Below are 25,271 nucleotides of genomic sequence, written 5' to 3'. Positions count from 1 at the left end.
GTTGTTTGCCTGTGCTAACTATACTTCACATCTTCGTGAGATTAAGTGAGCGGTTACCCAGATGGTGCTTGCTTCGCTCAGAGTTTGCAGTCTGGCGTAAGCGAGAAGCGTTGAATGGCATGCATGAGGTGCTTGAATCCTCGATGTTCACCTACAAGCAGCAGAAGAGTCCGGCAACAGTCGAGAATAAGTAAGACTCGACCCTCTTAAAGGAGCAGCTTCCAGCGGCCACCAATTATATTAGAAGTAGGTGAAATAGAGAAAGGGATTAACATGGGTTTTGGTGATTGGAGGGGGAACTCCCATCTAAATAGGAAAACGAGTGATTGTCCCACTCCACTCAATCTCACCCCACCAGACCACCCACCTCTTAATTACCCCCAACCCCACTTTTGACTTTCTGGTATAGAACGTTAAACTGTAGGGGTTTTCATTGTTGTTTTAGAATTAATAATACTCTGCCTCTTGCTAATGCTTTGTCAGATATTTAGGTTATTTAAAATCATCCGATCGAATGAACTCTCATACTTGCGTTACAACCACAACCCCTTTTCTTACACTATCCAAGAGACTTTAAGCCCGCACGCCTTACCTTCAAAGTGATCCCACCTCTCTGCTAGGTACCTCTCTGAAAACAACACTACCTCACTGAATGCCCTAGGCAATGTATCAAATGCTCTCTTTTTGAGGAATACCGTAAGGGTCTGGATTCCTTATGTCCTGCCCCTCCTGCATTCAGGCATCCTGTTAGGCTCCCTGAGCTTCACAGATCTAGCCTACTTGCATCCGCTGAAATTCCAAAGCTCTTTAGAGAAAGCTACAACGTAAGACTGACTTGTGAATTTAATAGCTTTCGGTCTCCTGTGGGCAGGTTTTTGGTCATTCTGAATATTTTGTCTTGTTCAACATGTTTACTATTGCCAGTCATTTGCCATTTCTAGCACTCACTGCACCCCTGAGCATTAAATATGATTTTGACTATTTATTGCAATCGAGATACTGTCTATAATGGCCACCCTGTTCTTGGAAACTTAAATTGTTCTCTTTCTAATGTGCTTCCTCCCACCTTGTTTGTGCCAGTGTCCCCCTAGGACTTGATATTCCCCCCCTGACACTTGTCCTAATGTTTTGTAGATCCTCTTCTTCGATTTGTCTTACTTTTCAGTCTTATTCCATGAAGAGCCACCATTTTATCCGCTACTGCCCGAATGCTTTATTACTTTATGTACAACTCATGTCTATAAAATGTCCCTGAAGGTGGCGTTACTCACAGCACTACGAAAAGGATTAAGCCATTATTGTAAGATCTGTGGAAACGTTTTGTGGGTTTATTTTTTTACACCAATAACCACGATTATTATGCATTTTTACATATGATTATCCATATTTAGGCTACATTAACATAATTGCAACTGAAACAAATGTCCTAGGATGTAAAGAAGTGTATTTATTAGAGTGTTTAGGTTATGTCACATGTATGTGTAAGACTCCATTTGAAACAAGTTGGAAGCCCATCCCTGTCTCTCACTTGTGCTTCCTCCCTGTGACTTGGGACTTAGAATATTTTCTGTTTTTTTTTTGCCTACTCTTTATAACTCTTAACCTGAGCGCCTTCATGGCATTTAAGCTGTACCTCTTTTTTGGGAATTTTTGTAATAAAACCCTTTAACTTTCCATTGATTAAGATCTCAGTTATTTAATGCCCCCCTTTATTCTATCAATCATTTTACTCTGCTAATTTAGTGGTTTTGGGAGGTGCACTAACGTGGAGACGCATTGTCTTATGAAATTGTGGTTAGCACCGTCTCCAATCCAGTAAACTGTGAGAATACTGAATGAGGTCAAATGTTTTGGGGTGTCTACATTTTGGGGTACTGTTTTGCTCCCACAGAGCTACAGCTGATACAGCATTGTTGACCAGATTTCTCTATTTTCAGGCCGTGTGGTTTGGCTGCGACGTTGGAAAACACTTCCACGGCAAACTGGGCATCAATGACATGAATGTGTAAGTGCTGCTCTTTTTGTGGCCACATTTGTGGGTTTAGAAATGTTTTCAAGAAATAAATGTGGGCCCTACTGAAACCTGCTGCTGCTTTTGATAGCTCCTATCAAAATACCTTTAACTCAGAGTGTGATATCATTGCCTCCTCTTGACATACTGCACCCTGCTGTGCTCGGTTTGAAAGGAGACTCGTTACCTTCCATTAGCTGTGGTGGTCTTCATTGGCCCCAAGCCCATATAAATATTCTGTGTTAACCATTTTATGTATTATAAGTGCCAGCCTGGCTACATTGTTATTAAGTAGTGTTCTAGAAAAACGGTTCTAGTTGCAGACTGCTCTAGAGCCCATAAAGTGCTGGGAACTAAATATCTGAAACGTCTTTGGTATGTGCTTTCCCTGGGGTCAGTTTTGGTATCCTTTCCTTTGAACATGCATCGAGTTTGGCCAAACAGTTAATAAAACCTGAAGATTAAAATCTTTACATGGTTTCCCATTTTTGATTTAAAAGTCTTTCAGGCATATACTGAATAGGAGTTGCTTCCATATGTGATTTTCCTCTTAAGCACATTTGAATTGGACAGTTTTTTTTCTCATTTTGAAATGACGTTGGTTTCCCACCATGAAACTATGGTGTTTCCAGAAAAGTTACGTATCGTTTGGAAAGAAAAGGAAGGACCCACTCAGCTAGTAAAAACAAGATTTTGCAGAAATCTTGAAGCTATGACATAAAAACTCCAGAGGTGCCACTTGGTCACGGTGTGTGGCTGAAATCTTGACCACCTTGTGACCAAAGCTTGCCCACCAGGTGACAAATCCGGTGTCTATTAACGGTGTACAAGGTTGTATCTATTGACAACTTTGAAAACACGCGACTAACACACACGGACACACTTTTCCATCCCTACTCACACTTTTTTAATTGGTGTAATCGCAAATCGTACGGATGGCCTAAAAATGAAGGTAATCCTAAATCATTTTTTAAATTCTTGTTTGAAAGCATGTTTCTTTAACAACAAAAAAACCTCTGGTATCTGCATTTAAGGCTTGTTGTTGAATCTGGTGCTAATGGCTTCTGTAGACTCTGAAGTTCTGGTGTGATATTTGAAAGCTACTCTGCTCAGTTGTGCTTTGGATTAGGAAAATTTTAGAGCAAACCAACACCGTAATAAGGTTTTTTGGCACTAAGGTTTCCAAAACTATTAGTCCAATGCCAAAACCAATAAGATTCTAAGAACAAGTTAAAAAAGAACGTTTTACTGGCCTGCCTAGAAGTGAAGAAATTATCCATTTCCTCAAATGTAGTAGCAGTTGAGCATTAGGCAATTAGGTAATCTATTCCTGAACTGACTGAAAAATTTGAAAAGGAGGCATGCGACAAATGTTTAAGCCAGATAATTAGGTGTATATCCTTCACATAAGAAAATACTGCACAGATAAGAGTTGATGGGCTTTAACAAGTGTTGGATATGTTTTCAAAAGCAGCAGTGACCACTAAGAACCTGTGCTGTAACTAGACATTAACTTAAATTTTTTTGATTCTGCAGACCTTAAGGAATTTATAACTGGTTGAGGGACAGAACCCTTCCCTACCTCTCGAATGACTTCCAATTTTTGGTGACACATATTAATGTCGACAGTTATGCTATATTTCTTTCACACATGAAATGTGTTGGTCATCATTTTGATTCTCCTATGCATTCCTGTGTAGAACATCAGACTTGTAGTGGTGTTCATAGTGCTTTGTTTCCATCGACACTGTCGCAAAATTAGTGGGTATCATTGTTTTTGAGAAGATGTGGAATTGGTCCGAGTCACAGCATCTCAGCTAATGGAAATTAATATGAGGACTGAAATTAGTGTAGCGCAACTCGACAAGTTTTAGTTCTCTACACCTAAATTAATTTGTTGTTGAAGATCTCATCCCGATGTTTGCTGGTTAAAAACCAGGTCTTTATTTTTGAAACTGTGGACCTATAATTTTCTCCTCCATCTCAAATGTAATGTAATTCAACGCAATGGGAGGGGGCACCTACCATTCTCTTGTACCCTACCGAGCGGTAGTCTGGAGACCCTGGAAATCTGAAAGTATTTTGTAGGATCCTCACCCACAGGTACTACCTGGGGCGTGCTTCATTATCGGATCCCTACCCACTTCTCCTAGTATGAGTGGGCGGGCTCACACAATTTGTTAGTAGACCACTTATGTACTGAATGATTTAAAATATTTAAAATTGCCTGCTGGTTCCTCTATGTGTTCTCTTTATTATGAGTACCTTTGGCAAGGTTAAAAAACAACTTGATTATTTGATGAGGACAGCCCAATACAATTTGACACGCTTAGAGTAGACTATGTACCTGAGAGGGAGAGGTTCCAGTACACCCAGATTAGGCATTGGTTAATGCAGCCGGAGATTTGAGGGGCTGCGCAACGACCTCTGAAAAATTTGGGAAGTGGTTGCTTAGTAAGAAATCCGACATGTGCCTCATTTCTGAATTGTATGGGATGTTGATGGGTGAGGACCTTGAATCTAAATCCCCAGCCCAAATAAAATAGGAGTGGGAGCTAGGGCGGCAATTCTCCACTAGCAAATGACAAGACATTTAATACTGAGTGCGACCGATGGCGTCTAATGCATCTAGTATAGAAACATCAAAGAAAATTGCCACATACTGGTATTTAACTTCAGTCCGTCTTCATAGGGGGAACCCGGAAAGGGGTGACATGTGCTGGAGATGTTGCAACTACCCTGGGACATTGGTACACATCCTCTGGGAGTGCCCCAAACGTTCCGACTTCTGGGAAGAGATACTGTCCGACTTAGAAGCACACTTTACCACCCAACTTCCCGGTTTCACTCCTATACTGTACTAGGCCTGCCCAATCCGCGGACATATACACTTAAATCTAAAAGGGGGAGACATGTCACACTAGCACTGAGGGCAGCACACCAACCAATACTGGCTTTGTGCGGCACCAACAAAGTTCCAACCAGACGTTTGGCACCTATTGGGAATGGAGAGGTTCTCATCGACACTTAAGCTACAGGGGGACACGTACAGAGAGATATGGCAACCATTCATTGCACTCCTATCTCAGGAGTTCACAGAACTTACCTGCCCTAGATATCTAGAAGTGCTGCGCCTGATTGAATCACTGGCCTAATTATACCAGGGCACACCTCAGTGGGAGTATACGCTGAAAGAGCATGTTGGAATTAATACATCAATGGGAACCCGAGGGGTTGTGGGATAGGGTGGGGGGTGTTTGTAGTACATGCATAGCGGTCTAGTGTTTTAAGAATGAACCGATTTATGCATTCCATGTCCTTGTTCAAAGATGAGTGTTCTCTTCCAAGTCATTTGATTCCCTGACCAGCTTGGAAGAGCCCACTCTCATCTGGTCTCCAACCTGATTAAAGACTTCAACCTTACCTGCGTTGTCCACTGCTTTTATTTACCACATTTTGCCGACGAGGATGGGATTCGAACCCACGCATGCATATCACGGAAATGCTTGATGCGGGAGTTATCGAACCGGTGGAGGCATCTCCCTGGATTTCTCCCGTGGTCATTACAAAGAAGGCCGATGGTAAATTGAGATTCTGTGTGGATTTGAGATCTTTGAATCCGTGTGTTGCGGCGGACACATTTCCTCTTCCAAATATTAGTGAATTGGTGACTACTCTGAAAGATGCCAAAGTCTTTTCAAAACTCGATCTCAAGAACGCCTATCATCAGATTAAACTGCATAATGACTCTAAACCTCTCACAGCGTTCATTACCCCTGAAGGAACATACCAATTCACGTGGTTGCCTATTGGGTTGACATCGGCCACTAGTGTTTTCTAGCGCATGGTTACTGACATTTTTAACGGAATCAACAACATAATTTATTTCCAAGATGCCATTTTAATGTATGGGAAATCTGTGGAGGAGCACAATGTAATTCTGAAACTGGTTTTTGAAAGATTGTCCAATGTAATGTGGGGCTTACTCTTCGTAAAGAAAAAAGGCAAATTCTTAGTAGAGCAGATTGAATATCTACGGTACACCATTAGTGCTCTGGAGTCAGACCCCAAAACAATCTTTGCAGTGCCATTGAGCTGGCTCCTACTCCCTTAGACAAAGATCAATTAAGACAAAGATCAATTGAGGTCATTTATGGGCTTAATTAAATATTATGCTAAGTTTGTTCAAAACAATTCTGACTAAACTGCTTGTTTGAGGGGTTTGCTAAAGAAGGGGGTGAGTTTTGTGTGGGGTGTACTAAATTAGGAATGTTTTGACAACATTAAGAAAGAGATCTGTGAAGCCAATGTTTTAATTCCCTTTGATGTGAACCGTAAGTCAATCCTCACTGTGGATGCCAGCTTAATGCAGGGTCTGAATGAACCGTAGCTTTTGCCTCTAGGACATTGACCCAGGCTGAACAAAATTACTCAGTCATCGAGAGGGAGGCTCTTGCGGCATCTTTGGGAGTGGTGTATTTCTGTACCTATCTGTGGGCTACCAAGTTTTTACTTTGTACCGAACACAAACCCTTGATTAAAATCTCATCTCCTAGTGGTACTGATAAAGGGTTGGCAAGGCTTGCGAAATTGGCTTCCATTTTACAAGAATTTCAGTATGTGGTAGAATACATTCGTGGATGGAGGAATGCCAAGCAGCTGACTGTTTGTCTAGGATGTCTCTTGATGGGAAGTTGGTTGAAGGTCCTGAGTTTATTAATAGTGAGGGTGACATTGCTGTAGCCTCAGTGGAAGATGTGTTTTTTGTGGGCGAAGGTGCATTTGATCTGAAGGATTGGACGCGTGAGATGGAGGTTGATGACACCCTACGTGTGGTTGTCAATATGTTGAAGGCGGGATCCAGGAGAGCGAGTTGTGTCTCTGTTTCTATTTGTCCTTATATCAAAATCTTGGATGAGTTGTCTCTGTGTGGGGATGGTGTGTTGATGAGGAATGAAAAGTTAGTTCCCCCTTTTGGCATTAGGAAAAAGTTATTCGCTTTGGCCCACGAGGGACATCTTGGTCAAACATTAACTCAACGTCGTTAGAAAACCCATTTTTTAGTGGACTGGTTTGGATGGTCAGGTGGTCACTTGGGTGGAAAGCTGCTCGGTGTGCAAGGAGGGTGAAAAAAACTTGTAGGCAGTAAGCGGGGTGCTGGACATATTGAGAATCCTGGTATGGCTTGGCACAGCATCTATCTGGATTTTATTGGCCCGATGGGAGAATTACATGAGAGGGACAGTTTTGGCATTGTTGTTGATGCTTTTTTGAAGTGGTTGACTGTCAAATGAAATGAAATGAAATGAAAATGCGTTTTATATAGCGCGAAATAGTTGCCCAGAGGCGTCCAAGCGCTGAGATTGCAAGATGTTCCAGCAGTAGAACCAATTGACACAGAGAGAGAAAAGAGTTTATTTATTGAACAGAAAAGTTTTCAGGTGTTTCCTGAATATGTGAAGGATATCACTACTGAGAGTACCATAAAGTTTCTAGGAGATTTATTTAGGGACAAGGACATTTCGTCAGTTCTTATCATGGATAATGGCACTCAGTCTCAAGGGAGATGCAGGGCTTTCTGATGGATTGTGGTATTGTACATCACCGCACTTCATAGTACAAACCCGCAAGGGAATGGTTTGTGCGAGCGGGCCAACAAAGTTGTGAAAGGCATTATCCAAATGGCTTCCGACAAAGCTTCTTTTTGCGTAAACTGGTGGATGAAATGCTATGGGCCTACAGGAACACTCGACAAGGTGATGGGGAGAAATCTCCTATTGAGTTGACGAGGGGCAGAGCCCCTGGCTCTAAATTGGTTCCTGCATGGATGAGGGAGTTGGTGGCTTTGGGTGGAGTTGCTTTGGAGTCTAAAAGAAATGTGGTTACTTCCAGTCGGATTAAGGTGGATAGCTTGGTTAAGGTGAGGAGTGGAAAAATTGGGAGATGTCTCTCAAAGTTCAAGGGGCCCTACATGGTCAGTAAGGTTTGTAATCACTGTGGTGTTCTGGAAAATGGTGAGCGATGGAATTTTCATCATGTTGCCCTTTATCAAATGTGTGGTGTGATTCACAGAGAGGAAAGTCGACCAGCAGTGGTTATTTCCTGGCCCAAGAATTTCAGGCTGCTCCCAGTCAGGTCCTTTTAGGTGCCACCATTGGCGGGGTGACTCCTTGGTGCTTGTGGGTCGGCTTTCAAGGGGTTTGTCTTTTTTCAAACCAGTGGTTCTTTACATGGATCTGAGTGTTCATGTGGTTCAAGATCCGTGAGGAGTTGTATACCGCCTGCTTATTTCAAGGATTTTGTCTGTTGAAGTGTTCTCTTTAGTTTCAGATTTAGCTTTCTCTCCTACCCACCTGTTTCTCCCTGTCTTCTTCTTTTTCTCTTCCCTCCTGTTTTGATTTTCTTTGGGTTATTGGGAAGGGGGAAGACGTGTAGTACATGCATAGCAGTCTAGTGTTTTAAGAATGTACCTGTTTATGCATTCCATGTCTTTGTTCAAAGATGAGCGTTCTCTTCCAAGTCAGTTGATTCCTTGACCAGCTTGGAAGAGTCTGCTCTCATCTTGTCTCCAACCTTATTAAAGACTTCAAGCTTACCTGCGTTGTCCTCTGCTTTATTTACCACAGTGTTCTATGTTAAGGTTTAATATTATTATTTTTTTGTGTTTTATAGAGCGCGAACCAGGCCCGTGAGGGTATCCGAGCACTTTACAGTAGTATCGGGTGGGATAACAGGAAAAAAAGGGGGGGGGGAGAGTAGAAGGGATAGGGAACACATAGAAAGATACAATACAGTACAGTGCAATGTTATCTTTGTATCCAGGGGTCCCTCTACCAAGACAGTTTCCATTGGGGCTAGTTTGTGTCTCTGCAGAGAAACAGGTTGACCATCTTTCTGCTCCTCTCTCGCAATTCCTTCTCTGTTTTATTTCTCATGCCCAGCCGGGCTCTTCTTTAGACACTTTAAAGGGCTTTCTTTCTGCCTTCTCAGCCTTTCTGTAGATGCCAGATCAGCCATCCCTTTTCAAGTCCCTTGTTGTAAATAGGTTTTTAAAAGGTCTGCAATACATTTCCACTTTCATCGTGGGACCTTAATCTAGTGCTCACTTTTCTGATGTGCGCTCCTTATGAGCCACTGCACAACTGTCCTCTCCGGCTCCTTGCCATCAAGACGGCCTTCCTCGTGGCAATAACATCTACCCGGAGGGTAAGTCAATTTCAGGCCTTATCATCTAAGCCGTGTTACCTAAACACCTTCCCAATGAAGCTGGTTCTGCCCACTTGAGCTTCCTTCCTGACAAAAGTTGTTACTCCCTTTCATGTAGGCCAGTCCATCACCCTGCCTACCTTTTATGCTCTGCCGCATCCATCTAAGGAAGAAGTGCGACTCCACTGACTAGACCCAAAAAGAAGGTTGTCGTTCTACCTTCACCACAAAAAAAAGTTCCAGGGGAACGACCAACTCTTCGTAGGGGTATATCGGAGCAAAGAAGGGGAAGGCCGTGCAGAAACAGTTTATCTCCTGATGAATCATGCTCTGCATGAAGATGTGCTATGCACTGGCCAAGAAGCAACCCCTTGAGGGCTTGCTTGCTCACTCCACCAGAGTTAAAGCTACGACTACTGCATTAACCTGCGGAGTTCCGGTCCTGGACATCTACCAAGCAGCAGGGTGGACTTCTCTGCACATGTTCACGAAGCATTATTGCCTGGTCAGTCAGGTCCTTCAGGACAGGAACTTTGCTTGTCCGGTCCTGCAGGACTTATTAATGTGATACAGTATCGCAGATCCACCTTCCGGGATGTATTGCTTAGGAATCTGCGGCTAGAAGTCTCTATCAGATGAACAAGTTACTTACCTTCAGTAACTCCTTATCTGGTAGAGAGACTATCTAGTCGCAGATTCCTAACAGACCCACTCATCCTCCCCGCTCTGCGACCTTATTTTTAGGGACATGATTTTTCTTCTTTCAGGGCCCTAGTTTTTCACACTAGTGGTCGGTGTTCTTCATGGCTCTTCGACTGGTGTAAAAAGTTGTGGAAAGAAACGGATGTCAGCACGCAGGAGTGGTACCTATATAGGCACCATGAATTTCACTTTCGGCATGAACGACGCTGACGACTCCAAGCGCAGACGAACACCACAGCGTACTGGCGCTCAGGGTACTGTTCACGAAAATTTCCAGATCCAGTCTTGACGCCTGGGGATAATATTAAGGTAAGGAATCTGCAGCTTGATTGTCTCTACCAGATAAGGCGTTACCCAAGATAATTAACTTGTTCATTAATTGGGTCAATGACATCCGGATTTGTACCTGTAGGTGATCCGCGAAGTCAGTTTCTATCCTGCTAAACAATGCAGAAAGTCGTACAAGGCCTGATCCCGTTCGAAGTTGGGGATATGGGCCTATTCCTGCTACCAGGGGTTTTCCCACAACAGTTACTTTTCGCAGCACTGGTCTTTGCTTAAGTCCAAATCCAAAAATATTCACTAGAAGACTAGAAGTTCAAGCAGGCCTCATTACTCTCCTTCTCAGAAGTTGCGGAGACCTCCACAGCTGATCCCGATGCACTTCGAAATTCCAGGGCTGTTGGCGATGCCACAGCATATTCAGGTGCCTAAGGAGGTCATGCTTAGAATCTTTGGCTCCCTTTGGTGTGTCTTCCACTCCAGCGGATCTGCCAAGGCCTCCTGTCAGTTTATGAACTGTGGGTTTGCCCTCAGCGCTATCTATGCCATCTGAAACCTCAAACGAGAGCTCAGCTTTTACCTGGATTGGAACCAAAGACCACTGGGTGAACGATCAGCTCTTTGTGGGGTTCTTCAGGGCAAAGAAATGCAAGGCAGTGCAGAAACAGACCATCTCTTTAAGATCTGCTATGAAAAGGCCAAAAAGCGGCCTCCAGAAGGATTGCAGTCTCATTCCATGAAAGCTGTGACCACTATGTTGGGTACCTACCCTGGATATTTGTCAGATGGCAACGTCTGTATCATTGCACATGTTCAAAAAGCATTACTGTCTTGGCAGCCAGCGCTGACCGAAAGGGCATGTTGGATGTTCGATCTTGCAAGATGTTTGCTCTGAATCATTCCACGGACCCATCAGCAGGGAAAGTACTGCTTTGGTATCAATTGTATGGGTGAAGAATCTCTGGTTAGAAGTATCCATCAGAAGAACTAGTTACTTACCTTCTGTAATGCCAAATTACTCACCACCCTCCTGCCTTTCCATTGAAAAAGGTCCCAAATTAGATTTCTGCACACTAGCATGAACATTTTTTTTCTGGTATATGCAGAACTGGATGTGTGATACTGGCTGAGCTGTTTATGCAAACAGTCTTCCCTTTGTTTCCGTCATGGAGAATCCCCTGGTATGGATATATCCCTGCTGGGGAGTACTGAATGGTTTAAGTGGGTGGTTGAGGAGGGAATCTGGTGTATTTGTCTGTTTTGCTGGCTGATTTGCTTTTACATCTTTCACAGTTCATGGAGTTTGTGGTACATGTACTGGGGAGGTGTAAGCATGTGGGCAATATGCACGCCCTATGATGAAGCATGACATCCATTTGGGTGAGCGAGAGCATCTTTTCCTAACGGATCGGACCACCTTCCCTTCCCCTATTGTCTTTCTGACCTGTCATCCTTTTTCTTGGAAGGAACTGCATACTCTTGTTATAGATTTGATCTCATAGGAGCACCTATGCTGGGACCTATAAGCACTCCTGCACCCCCCCTTTCTTGAGCGATAGTGTTAGTACTGCGGCTCAACCATGGGACCTTACTCTCCTTTATACGAAGCAGCCGGCCGGCGCTCCTTTGGCACACATGATTTTTTTACATGTCCAGATTTCCTTTCTCTTGACCACACTTTGTGACTACCACTTTCAGCAATCCCCTTCACCCCAAAAGAGACCGTTGGACATCCAAATATTGATAACAACCAAGGCTTAAGCTTTGGGGACGACATGGTCTAAAATTTTGAAAGCCCCATCCCTACTAGGGGCGGGAGGGTACTACCCCACCAGGGAGCCAGTCAGAAGACTGGAACTCAGTGATTGAGACAGTGGGTTAAGATCACACTTCATGGTGCCATCATGACTGAATATTTGAGGTCTAACATCTGCCCCAATGGACTGGTGATGAACAATGTCCCTTGCATCTTCCTGGAAGATGTCACCTTAAAAAAAGAATGGTCCCAGGTGGCATGGGAGTGTATAAGGGATTGGCTCATCCTGATTATCAATACAGCGAAACGCTTGACAGATGCTTTGATGATCAGGAGGGAGCCTTAAAAGAAGGCACTCACATATCAGCCTATAAGACCCGGCTGGCTGAAATTAGCAACAAAATTACTGAGAATAAAGACAATTTAATGAAACAAAAGATTGCCAAACTCCAAAAGGATATAAAAAATTTGATAAGGAGAAAATCTGTCCTTAGCTAAAAGAAGATTACCCAATTAATACCGGTGAAACTTAATCTGCTGAAAGCCAATCCTCGCGTAGAAAGAACTCTTCATCTAAAAGTAACTCTAGCACAGATAGTTGGGGCATAAAATTAGAGCAGAAGGGGTCCTTCTCCACCAATGTTTGGCTATGGCACCCTACCAAGGGCCACCATTTTGGCAGTATTCTATGTTTCCCCAGAGCCCCCAGCAACCTCAACCATACAGCCCCACTTTTTTATGCAGAGGTTGGGGCACAGGAAGGGGAGGCCAGAAACTGGTTCAGTGGCAGGAACCACCAACATAGCCGATGCAAACCCAGAGTTGTGATTATGTTCATTACAAACTATGATGCAGAATGCACCAGTCAGTTGGCTAACAGAAACTACTACACCCCCATTACTCAGGACCCAACTAGGCGCTTGAACTCTCAGATCACCTCCATTGTGACCTCCACTGAGGCAGAAGTGTGGATCAGCAACAATGAAGCTGAATTCCTGGTTAACAACCAACCAAAGATTCCATAATTTTACATTCTCCCCAAAATCCATAAGGGATAACCAGTCTAGCATGCCTCTATATGGCTGCATTTGAAAAAGACAAGATCTTCCTTGATTCCAGCCGCTTCAGCACCAACATATTGCTCTGGTGCAGATATATCAATGACCTCATCATCTTCTAGAAAGGGGATAGGATAACATGGTAATTTCTGTAATTAAATTAACACGCTGAATCCCTACCTATGCTTTTCCAGCAACATTTCTGATGAAAAGCTCCCCTTCCTTGACCTCATGATTTGTTGAAGAGGGAATAGACTACAGAGTATCACACATAAAAAACCAACTGATTGTAACAGCCTTCTCTTGAACAGTAGCCACCACTCCAGATCACTACGGGATAAACTTCCCTACGGAGCGTTTTTACCACTGCTCTGTAATTGCAGTCCTACACGAGATTTTTACACACAGGCACAACTGCTACCTAACAATCTGGAGGCACGGGACTACCCACCATACTGTATTAGAACTGCTAAAAAAAAAGTGCCAGGAATAATAACAGAGAAGCCATTTTGGAAACACGCACAGGACCACAAGAGAACATACTGACTTGTGTGACCACTTTCACACCTAACTCCATCATTACCACCACTCCGTTTTCCCTTCAAACGTACCTCCAGTCTAAAAGACATTCTTTTGCACACTAGACCATGAAAATCTGGAAGAACTGAACAAAGACCTTTATGAGACCTACCCCCAGTGATGGGACACTTATCTTGTGGTTCGTGCGCAGTCTGTGCCTTCCCGAATGCAACAAAAGAGGGCAAACTCACATGTACATTCACCTGGCAGCAGAGAACATAAACAAACGTCAACACTAACAATTGCATATATATAGTGACATGTCCCTGCAACTAGATATATATTGGGATGACCACAAGACTGGTCGAAACATGGAATACCGTTGCAACATCCGGTGTAAGAAAATAAGCACTAGGATGTGCACACATTTTCTGACTGAGGGACATTCCTCTAATGACGTATGGTGGACAGTACTGGGGGAAAAACACACACATCCACCCCCTATTCAGAAGGGAGCAAACTGTATTTTTCACTTGTCAACTCATGTGAGCGCTTTGAATGATGACATCCCTTGGAGCGAATTGACTACCCCACCCCTTCATAGAATGTCAATGGAATTATTGCACTGATGTAATATATAGTCTCAAGGGCTGCTAATACTGTGCTTGTAACTGACAGCCTTTTCTCATATCATTATGATCCACGGACTTGCCCCATTTCCCACTGCTATCTGATATAATGGCCACACTTCCATTCCCATCTTTGCTTTTTGATGTGGCCAATCTTTCACTGAATAGAATTTATTCCACCTTTTCAACCAGCCTATACATTGAGAACATTCTCCTCTTGCTGGCAACAACGGGCAATTTACAAGGGGTCTGCCTGCCACCAATCAATCCTGGCAGCCTTGACCGATCCGCTCCACTACATGACGGCACTGATGTGATACCCCGCCGATAGCACTTATGGGGATGCGCAACCGTTCATTTGCGGTTTTCCTCTAATAATCCACTCCGCTCTAAGATGGCGCTGATGTGACTCCCTGCTGGTGGCGCCTATCTTCGTACGCTACCGGCTAATTGTAGTCAAGCCCGGTTTCTTCTACAGAAGTACTGCGACCTCTTCCACTTAGGGGGACGATAGGTCACTATTTCTTGACGGTATTCCTCTTTTCTCACGGAATAGTTAAATTTGGATTATTTTGACTATCATGGTGTCCTCGCGGTCCCCCAAGATGGTGCTGATCTTACTAGAGCTTTTAGATGGGCAGCACAGGAAGAAACCTACACTCCTGCTAATTGTTAATGTAAGGGTCTTCAAGACGACCTGTATTCCTGCTTCTCCACTCCTGGGGCAACAGTGTTGGGGTAGGTCAAGTGGAGGACACATATCGACTTTGTAAGTACTACCTTCTTTATACATACAGGTTGTCACAGTGGACCTCTACTATGATTTTGTAGATCCTTTTCTTCTCTAATTCTAGCTCACTAAATGAGCTCACTCACTGCTTCCACTCGAGGAGACAAAATTGCTGCCGTAGTTGGTTGTCTATACCCATACTAAACACAATGTGTGAAATCGAATTCCCCGGAAATGTTTTTATAGTGCGTCACTTACTTACTTATGTCGGTTGGCTTGCTTTTCACTGTGCTATACGCCATATAGCAGTATGCTGTATGACTTTGAAGCATGCCCCACGGAGATGAAAATATAACCACCCCACCAGTGATACATAGGTGGTTTATTTAAGGATTTCATTTTCCATTACAGGTTGGCTTCTCCTTTTATAATGGAACAATGTACGAGTAACTACACCACTAACAGGTCATTTGTGATTGGATACACCATTTGATATAACCAGATTACATCCACTGCATAACTTTGGTCCTGACGAATTGCCAACTGATCATCATCCTTCACTAACCAATGGCAAGAAACATGTTAACCTTTAAAAACTTTCATAGATCATTGTATCTTGTGATAGCCATCACGTTTTTAACTAGACAAGTAGACTCACCTTTTAAATAATCCCGTTTAGAGGACTGCTTAGTCTATTTTAACTCGCACTTCCCTACATATATCCACTTTCATACACCAATCTACACGTAAGGGCCCTACACCCACACCTCATTTACAACATTGGAAAAAAGATCTCCGAAAAAGCCCGCTTGTGGGTGCCCGTTAGGCATTGCAGTACTGGCCGACGAGGAGCACACCCTGTAATGAAGCATGACACCCATTGGGGGGGGGGGGTGAGGTGAGGGCTCCTTTTCCTAAGGGAGCAGCAGACGCCCTTCCACTCCCCTAGTGTCTGTCCTACCTCTCAGCCTCTCTCTTGGTAGGAACTGCATAGTCTTGTTATAGATTTGATCTCAAAGGAGCACGTATGCTGGACCTATAAGCCCTCCTGCTCCCCGTCTCCCCTTTTTCATGTGAGATAGTGCATGCAATGAGCCAGAACTAAGGTCTGTAGTGACTGCGCCTCAATGAACCCGTAGGCCATACGAGAATGTGAGGTGAAACTCTGTATTGCCAACTACCATAAGACTCTACGACAAGACCGGTCCAAGTTGAAAGTTATGTCGGTCTCTTTCAGGATCCAAAAGTCGCTGGAGTAATTCTAAGGGTCAGTCTACCTCTTGATCCATCTTCTCATAAGTCTAATATAAAACATAAGACATCAATCAATCAGGGGTTTATAAAGCTCGCTACTCACCCGTGAGGGTCTCAAGGCACAAGGGGGGGAGAGGGTGGGGGGTATGCGGCGCCAGGATCAGTCGAAGAGCCAGGTCTGGAGGTGCTTCCTGAACGTGTGCAGAATCGGGGAGCATCTCATGTTCATAGGGAGCTCGTTCCAGCCAGGTCTTGGCTGCGATGAAGGAGAAGGCTCTCCCGCCTGTTCTGTTTCTGCAGATGTGGGGGCCTTCTGCCAGGGCCAGGGCGAGGTCGGCGGCGCGGATGTTCCTCTTGGGTACGTGGAAGGATGCTCTCTCGTTGAGGTATTTGGGTCCGATGTTGAGGGATTTGTATGCGTGGGTGAGGAGTCTGAAGGTGACGCTCTTCTCGACGGGGAGCCAGTGGAGGTCTCATAGGTGTGGGGTCATGTGTTTGTGACGCAGTGTCCTGAGGACGAGTCTGGCTGCGGCGTTCTGGATGGTTTAGAGTTTGTGTAGAAGGGTTTTGTTGATTCTGGCGTTTAGGCCATTACCATAGTCCAGTCTGCTGGTTATGTGCACGTGGGTGACTGTCCTTCTGCAGTCAGGGGGGGGTTCATTTGAAGTTCTTACGGAGGATGCGCTGGCATTTAAAACCGGTGGCGCAACAGCTTTGATCTGGCGGTTCATGGAGAGAGAGAGGAGTCCAGGATGATGCCGAGATTTTGTGCGTGGTCTGTAGGGATGGGTGGATTCCCGAAGGTGGAGGGCCACCAGGTGTTGTCCCAGGCGGAGGTGCAGGGTCCGAGGATGAGGACCTCGGTCTTCTCTGAGTTGAGCTTCAGACAGCTGTCTTTCATCCAGTCTTCCATGTTCTTCATTCCTTCCTAGAAGCAGAATCTGGTGTCTTCTGGATTCTCCGTGAGTGAGAGGATGAGCTGGGTGTCATCAGCGTAGGAAACAATGCTGAGACCATGCTGTCTGACGATGGCGGCGAGGAGGCCATGTAGATGTTGAAGAGCGTGGGGCTGAGCGATGATCCCTGGGGTACTCCGCAGTTGATATCGGTGGGTCCGGAGAGGAAGGGTGGGAGTCTGATCCTCTTGGTTCTGCTGGTGAGAAAGGATTGGATCCAGTCGCGGGCTGTTCCTTGTATCCCTGCGTTGTGAAGTCTAGCTGCGTACATGTGGTGAGAAACGGTGTCGAAGGCTGGTGAGTGGTCTAAAAGGATGAGGGCCACAGTGTGCCCCTGGTCAAGTAGTATGCGGATTTCGTCATTGGTGGCGAGGAGGGCGGTCTCGGTGCTGTGATTACTGCGGAATTCAGACTGGCAGGATCAAGGATGGAGTTCTCTGCGATGGAGGCGGTCAGTTGGGCGTTTGAGTCTCCCTGTGACTTTGGCCGCAAAGGGGAACAGAGAGATGGGCCTGTAGTTTTTCAGGTCTGTTGGTTTCTTGAGGAGGGGTTTAAACATCTAAACAGGATTTTCCCCTTTCTCGCCTCTCACACCCTCCTGAGAAGGTGTGGGGCAGCACCATACATCTCAATCTCATTACCAAAGTAGTTCAACTTCAGAGCCGATCCCACAATTTGTCCCTGCACACCCTAGGTTCCGGGGCCATCTGCCACTCCAAAGCAGATCGAAGAGTTCAGTGCGGCCATGCTCCATCTCTTTGGATCCCTGCTGACTCCTTATTGCCCTCCTCCAGGGCCCCACAGCGCAGAGAGGTTCTCCACCTGGGTTATTGTAAGTGGTTTGACCCTTCGTGCCAGCTGCACCCTCTGATTCCCTGATGGAGCCGCCCGCCTCGACTTAATTTCCAGTTCCCGGCGCATCGCACCAGTGCCGACTCCATCCAATGCACAAAGCGAGGCACAAATTGTCCTCCCTGATGTCGAGTCAGTGTGTTCAGCTGCCTTTGAGGCCTATTTCTTCTATTTGATCTACCTCCATAACGACAACAGCACACCTTGCATTCCCTGTCTAGCATGTATTTAGATAACAATTACTCTAGCCACCCTATCAAGTGCATAATTGCCCAACGCCACCGCCCTGTGTGATTCTGCATTTTTATCTCATCACCCCTCCCCTTAAGGTTATGTGGGGGGAGGCATGTGCAAGCAGACCAGTCCCGCCATGTTTATGACCACTCCCCCTGGGGAGTCGAAATGGATGGAGACATTGGGAAGAGTCTTTTCATTCACAATTTGATGCTCAGGTCAGGTAATGCTAGCTGCCTGCTTGGGCAATATTCTTGCATCCTTTGGGACTCGCTGGCTCAAGTTCTCCTAAGGGTCTCTGATGATCTCAGACCGGTCCTTGCCCAGGCTATTCAAGACTGTTGTGACACGGCCAAGTTCACAGTTTGTTGTGGCTTGTTCACTACCGAATTCAATAGGCGGGCCATTGGCACTAGTATCACCTTTCTCCGCCACTCTTGTCTGTGGTTCACCTGTTTCTCAGGCGATGTCCATTCAACCCTCATGGACGTGCTATTTCACAGCACTCACCTGTTTGGGAACAAGGCAGACTCTGCCTCTAGTGGTTCAAGGACATCAGGGCTGCGCCTCTCTCCATGGGCTTATCTTTCACTCCTCACAAGTCTCAGCCCCACCTTTGTGGCTTCAGCAGCAACTTTTTCTTGAGGGTCATGCCTTACTTTTATTTTCTACACTGCCACGCCTTCTACCATCGCCCTCAACGACTGCAAACCGTTTTGGCTAGGGGGCTATTGAGAGGGTGCTTGTGCTACGATGGATGTGGTTGCTATTCCCGCTACTTTTTATTGCCCAAGAAGGACGGAGTCCTCCGATTCATTTTAGACGCATCCCCTTAAGGCCTTCCACTGGAAGGAAAAGTCCAAAATGCTCACACTGTCCTTGGTCTTGACTGCCCTTGAAACTGGATTGTGGCATCTGACATGCACTCTATTACAATATATACGTCCTGCAGGCCAATTGGTGCTACCTCCTGTTCGGGTGGGACAATATCATTTTTAGTATGCTGTGCTCCCCTTTGGTCTCGCCTGTGCCCCTTGGGTGGTCACGAAAGTGATGGCTGTGGTGGCAGCACACCTTCAGAAGTCCGGGGTGCTAGTCATCCCCTACTTCAAACTGGCTATTGAAGGCAAGCTGGCACCAGGCAGTCATCAACCACCGCCAGGCCACAGCGCACATACTATCGTCTTTGTGGTTCACTCTCAATTTGCAGAAGTCACACCTGACTCCTTCTCAGACCCTCCCTTTCATCTGAGCCATTCTGGACATGGTTTGGTTGTGTGCCTTTCCTAAATGGATGTGAGTCCTGGACATTCAGGTTATACTGATCTTTCAACCTCCATTATGGATTTCTGAGGTCAACTCTGAGGCTGCTGGTTCCGATGGCCTTCTGGATCCTGCTTGTCGATCACGCCAAGTGACACATGGAGGCTCTGCAGTGGGACCTGAAGTTTTACTAAGCCCAACATCAAGGGAACCTCTCCTACCAGGTTCAGATTTCGGAGGAGACTTATAAAGTATTGGTGTGGTGTTTTTCTGGACCCTGAGAGGGTAATGGCAGACCCCTCTCCCTTCTCATCCAGAGACTGACGCATTGCTTCTGGCTTGGGATGGCTATCTGGAGGAGGTAGAGATCAGAGGCCTTGGGTGTCTGGCCCAGCTCCATATCAACCATCTGGAACCGAGGACATTTTGCTTGGCGTTGAAAGCCTTCCTGCCATAAATCAAGAGGAGCCTGGTACAGGTGTTCATGGACAACGCTACTGCCACGTGGTACTGCAACGAACAGGGAAGGGTAGTGTTATGCCCCTGTGCCTGGAGGCCTTGCACCTCTGGAAATGGCTGGACCACTAAGGGATCTTCCTGGTGGTAAACCACAGTGGCAGGGTCATTGAATGCCAAGGCAGATGGACTCAGCCGTCAGCGTCTAGCGGACCAAGAGTGGCACTTACACCCGGATGTGGCGCAAGGTCTCTTCCTCGAATAGGGAGAACCTCATCTCGATCTGTTCCCGACTGGCGAGAATATGCAATGTCAGCACTTCTGCACATTGGAATTTCCAAGGTGTGTCTCGTGCTCCGCCGCGAGCGGAACTTGGCACACTCATATATGCTTTTCTGTCTATACGACTCCTGTCCCGAGTTTTCAAGAAGACCGGAATCGATCAAGCTCGTGGCCTCCTGGTGACCCAGATTTGGCACGGAGAGATTGGTATGCAGAACTCCAGGGCTTGAGCGTCCGTCATCCGATCAGGCTACCCCTTTAAGAGGGCCTTCTCAAATTGAGGGGTGACAGCTGAACAGCTCCGACCTTCCTCCGGAGGTAGTTGATGTCATTTTGGCAACCGGCATTCCTCTGCCAAAACTGTATATATGTCGTTTGGACAAAATTGAGGTTTGGTGTGGTGCTCGACTGATGCTTTTCCAGCTAAGTTATCTTGATGTTTTGTTTGTTTGGTTTGTCTTTAGCCCCGCAAGGCTTTGCTCTGGGCACAGTTAAAGGATACCTTTCAGCCTTTTTTTGGTTGCGGATCAGCCCTCTGTTTATGCCTCCAGTTGTTATGCACGTTTTGGCCATTGGTGCTACCTCCGGTTCGTTGTGGGACAGGAGCATTTTTAGTTTGCTGTGCTCCCCTTTGATCTGATCTGTGTCCTATAGGTGTTCACGAAAGTGATGGCGGTGGTGGCAGTACACCTTCAGAAGTACGGGGTGCTAGTCATCTCTTACCTCTAACAGGCTATTGAAGGCAAGCTTGCCCCAGGCAGTCATCAACCACCTCCAGGCCACGGCGAACATACTATCGTCTTTGTGGTTCACTATCAATTTGCCAAAGTCTCACCTGACTCGTTCTCAGACACTCCCTTTCATCTGAGCCATTCTGGACATGGTTTGGTTTTGTGCCTTTCCTCGATGGATGAGAGTCCATGACATTAGGTTATGATACTGATCTTTCAACCTCCATTGTGGATTTCGGAGTTCAACTCTGAGGCTGCTGGTTCCGATGGCCTTCTGCATCCTGCTAGTCAGTCACGCCAAGTGACACATGGCGTCTCTGCAGTGTGACCTGAAGTTTCACTAAGCCGACCATCAAGGGAATCTCTCCTACCATGTTCAGATTTCGGAGGAGACTTACAAAAGATCGGCGTGGTGTTTTCTGGACCATGAGTGGGGTATTGGCAGACCTCTCTTCCCTTCTCATCCAGAGACTGATGCATTGCTTCTGGCTTGGGGGTGGCCATCTGGAGAAGGTAGATATCTGAGGCCTCTGATGTCTGGCCCGGCTCCATATCAACCATCTGGAGCTGAGGGCCATCTGCTTGGTGTTGAAAGCCTTGCTGCCATAAATCAAGAGGAGCCTGGTACAGGTGCTCGGGGACAACTCTACTGCCATGTGGTACTGCAACGAACAGGGAAGGGTAGGGTCATGGCCTGTGTGCCTGGAGGACTTGCACCTCTGGAAATTGCTGGACCACCAAGGAATCTTCCTGGTGGTAAACCCATGGCAGGATCATTGAATGCCAAGGCAGATGGACTCAGCCGTCAGCGCCTAGCGTATCAAGAGTGGCTCTTACGCCCGGAGGTGGCGCAAGGTCTCTTCCAAGAATAGGGACATCCTCTGCTCAATCTGTTCACCACTGCCGAGAACATGCAATGTCAGCACTTCTGCACATTGGTGTTTCCAAGGTGTGCCTTGTGCTCCACTGCGAGTGGAACTTGCCACTCCTGTATGCTTTTCTGTCAATACCACTCCTGTCCTGAGTTTTCAAGAAGACCGGAATCGAGCAGGCCAATGTCCACCTGGTGACCCAGATTCGGCACGGAGAGAATGGTATGCAGAACTCCTGAGCTTGAGCGTCTGCCATCCGATCAGGCTGCCCCTTTGAGAGGGCCTTCTCAAATTGAGTGGTGACAGCTGAACACCTTCGACTTTCCTGCAAAGGTAGTTGATGTCATTTTGGCAACCGACAGTCTTCGACCAAAACTGTATATGTCTGTCGGTTGGACAAAATTGTGGTTTGGTGTGGTGCTCGACTGATGCTTTCCAGGCTAAGTCAATTTGACGTTTTGTTTGTTTGCTTTGTCTTTAGCCCTGCAACGCTTTGCTCTGGGCACAGTTAAAGGATACCTTTCGGCCTTTTTGTGGTTGCCGGATCAGCACTCTGTTTATGCCTCTAGTTGTTATGTACTTATTGAAAGGTTTGCATGTGTTTCGTCCCTCTCCCTTTGGCATGATACAGTCGCACCTTAACTTGGTTCTCTAGTTTTTAATGTGCACCCCATTTGAGCTGCTTCACAGCTGTTACTTGCAGCTCTTCACCTTGAAGACTGTGTTCCTCATCGCCATCATATCTGAGTGGGCTTCAAGCCCTTTATGTCTCCACCTTTCCCCCAGACACCAACTTTTCCCCAGACAAAGTGGTTCTGCTGACCTAAGCATCCTTCATACCAAGTTGTGACAGTGCCATATCGGCCAGAACATCACTCTGCTGGTATTCTATGTTCCGCCTCTACCATCTAAGACTGAGGAAAGACTCCACCATTGATTGGACTTCAAGAGAGCACTGAGTTTCTACATAGATCATACCAAAGAACATCAAGGGGGGTTCCCTGGAGTGAAGAAAGGCAAGACTGTGCAGAAGTGAATTCTCTCCTGCTTGATTGTGCTCTGCATTAAGTTCTTCTAGGAATTGGCTAAAAAATGGCCTCTGGGAGGACTGCATACTCATTCTACTAGGGACAAAGCTGCAGCAGCTGCATTAAACAGAGTCTCTGTCTTAGACATTTGCCAAGTGACGCCATGGGCGCCTTTCCATACGTTCACAAAGCATTGTTGCCTGGAAAATCTGGTTCACTGAGGGGGGCATTTTGCTTGCTCTGCCCTGCCAAACTTTCTGGGTTGTGTCCATCCGCATACCACTTCCAAATAGGTACTTCTTTGTTATCCATTCAGAAGGTGATGACTCTATGGCTAGAAGCCTCTACCAGAAGATCAAGTTACTTACTTTCTGTAACGTTCTTTCTAGGAGAGACTTTGTCTATCGCAGATTCCTCACAGACTCTCCCGTCCTCCCAGTTCTGTGGTTGGCCTCTATCCATTGATAAGAGCCCAAGTCTAGGAATCTTCACACTGGTCACACACATTTTCTTTTGGGGCTCTGCCTCTGAGGGCATGGACAGTTTGCAAAGCAACTGACAGCATGTAGAAGTGGCGCCTTTATAGATTCCTATGCCCTTTCCAGAGCAGACTAGCGGCCGTGTGGAGACGCATGTCGCTATCTACCAGCTTGCAGAGGTACTGCTGAATAGTTACCGGATACAGTCTGACGACTAGTGAATGCTCAATAGGTGAGGAATCTGCAGCTAGATACTCTCTACTAGAAAGAGGGTTGCAGTTCATCAGTCTTGCGGATGAACAAAGAGCATTAACCTAAAAAGAAGTCACTCCAGAAGATAGCCAAAGTTTGAAAATGGGTACAAATAGTAGTGGGAAATCAATATTATAGAGAGAATGGAATTAAATCAAAATGAGCATTAAGTGACCAGTTTTTTAAACTGAATGTCCGAGGCATGTGTGGCTGTAGATACACATGCTTTGCATACTCCTGCAATCTAGTGTTGGATCCGTATGTTTGGAAGTTGTTTTTCTTCAAAGAAGTCTTTCGAGTCACAAGGTAAGGTGACTCCGCCTTTTGGTAATAGTGTACATGGGCATTGACACCATTGTTAGATTGTTTTCTTTCTGACACTGGGTTCGGACAAATATTATAGCACTCCAGTTTGAGACCGTTTTCAGGATCCGTTTGGTGCGTAATCCATTCTACCCTTGTCTGTATTGTTTCAAACATGTTTTCCATCCCTCAAGTGTCGAAATTCGGAAGACTTTCCTTTATCTGGTCAGAAAACTCCAATCGCAGCCTCAGGCATAGCCCGTTCGGTCTAGTTTATACTTACTAACTCCATCCATGCTGATCTGCTGATTAAAAAGACTGTTTCGATTCTGCCCTCTGTGCTGTTTCAAGTACACACACACACACCAACCAGCGCAAACTCTTAAAACTGTGATTGTCCCCCAAGCACAAGGAAGAAAATTGTGAGGCCTGTTGGTTGTTTTGATCCAAGAAGACCTTGCGGGACTGTCGGGCTCATTGCAGAAAAATGCAGAGGCAGAACATCGAGCAAATGATTGATCTCTTGGGATAACAAGATATCGTAGAGGAAGATCTTGAAACTTCAGCTGCCAAAGAAGAAGGGCCCTTTTTTGTTCAAGATTCTGACTCTGACCTCGAAATCTATCTCAAGTCACAGAATCTTCCGCTTGGTCAAGGTGCCGTGAGTACCCAAAGTCCTCACCACCACACACAAAAACCTTTGCTTCCCTTAAAGCAAAAGGTATCCTGGCCATCACTGCCATCTGGCCACTTGGATGAAATGGAGGAACTACTCCAGTATCTCCCAGAAGAGAAAAAGAAAAAGGAACGAGTTAGCGAAGGAATGGAAATTAATTTTAAACTCTTCCATCAGATGTGTACTAGATGCTGCTGATACTACAGCCAGATGTATCAACACTAGTGTCCTCCCAAGGAGGCATGCCTGGCTGCGCATGTCTGTTTTAAGCCTGAAGGTCAGCAGGCTTTAATAAATGTTCCTTTTCATAAGGAGCTTCACATCCGGCCCACACGTGGATGAGGCCTTACAAAAAAATGAAAAAAAGATTATGAAGTTGCTAAATCTATAGAAGCACGACAAACACCTAGTAATAGAGGCTCCTTTCGTCGATAGAGAAGGTTCCAAAACCACCTCTACAGATGCCTCTACATCTTCCTACCGGCCACAAAATCAATCCACTCCATCAAGAGGTTATTTCAGGGGCAATTACACGGGTAACCACTCCAAAGGTCTGGGTCAAGGTACACCAACTCATACCTCCCCATCTACCAACAAGCTCCCTCATTATTCCCCCCGACCATCCTACACCTATAGGGGGTTAACTAAAGCAGTTTATTTCCGCCTGGCAGTCAATAAGATCAGACAGGTGGGTGTTGGACATAATCCAACATGGTTATTGCCTGGAGCTCATCAGCAAT

General features: G+C 45.8%; 1 protein-coding gene across 1 annotated transcript in view; it reads left to right on the top strand.

The window, feature by feature from the left end:
* Window positions 1-25,271, top strand: part of BLMH (bleomycin hydrolase) — a 672,774-nt gene that overhangs the window by 414,927 nt on the left and 232,576 nt on the right. Inside the window, exon 9 of the mRNA XM_078680032.1 lies at window positions 1,938-2,005. Within this exon, the coding sequence (XP_078536158.1) occupies window positions 1,938-2,005 (68 nt within the window). The remainder of the gene's footprint in view (window positions 1-1,937; window positions 2,006-25,271) is intronic.

This window comes from Lissotriton helveticus, chromosome 3_1 (genome assembly GCF_964261635.1).
Source record: "Lissotriton helveticus chromosome 3_1, aLisHel1.1, whole genome shotgun sequence".
Lineage (NCBI taxonomy): Eukaryota > Metazoa > Chordata > Amphibia > Caudata > Salamandridae > Lissotriton > Lissotriton helveticus.
The sequence above is the reverse complement of the archived record's forward strand: the minus strand, read 5'-3'. Positions and strand labels throughout refer to the sequence as shown.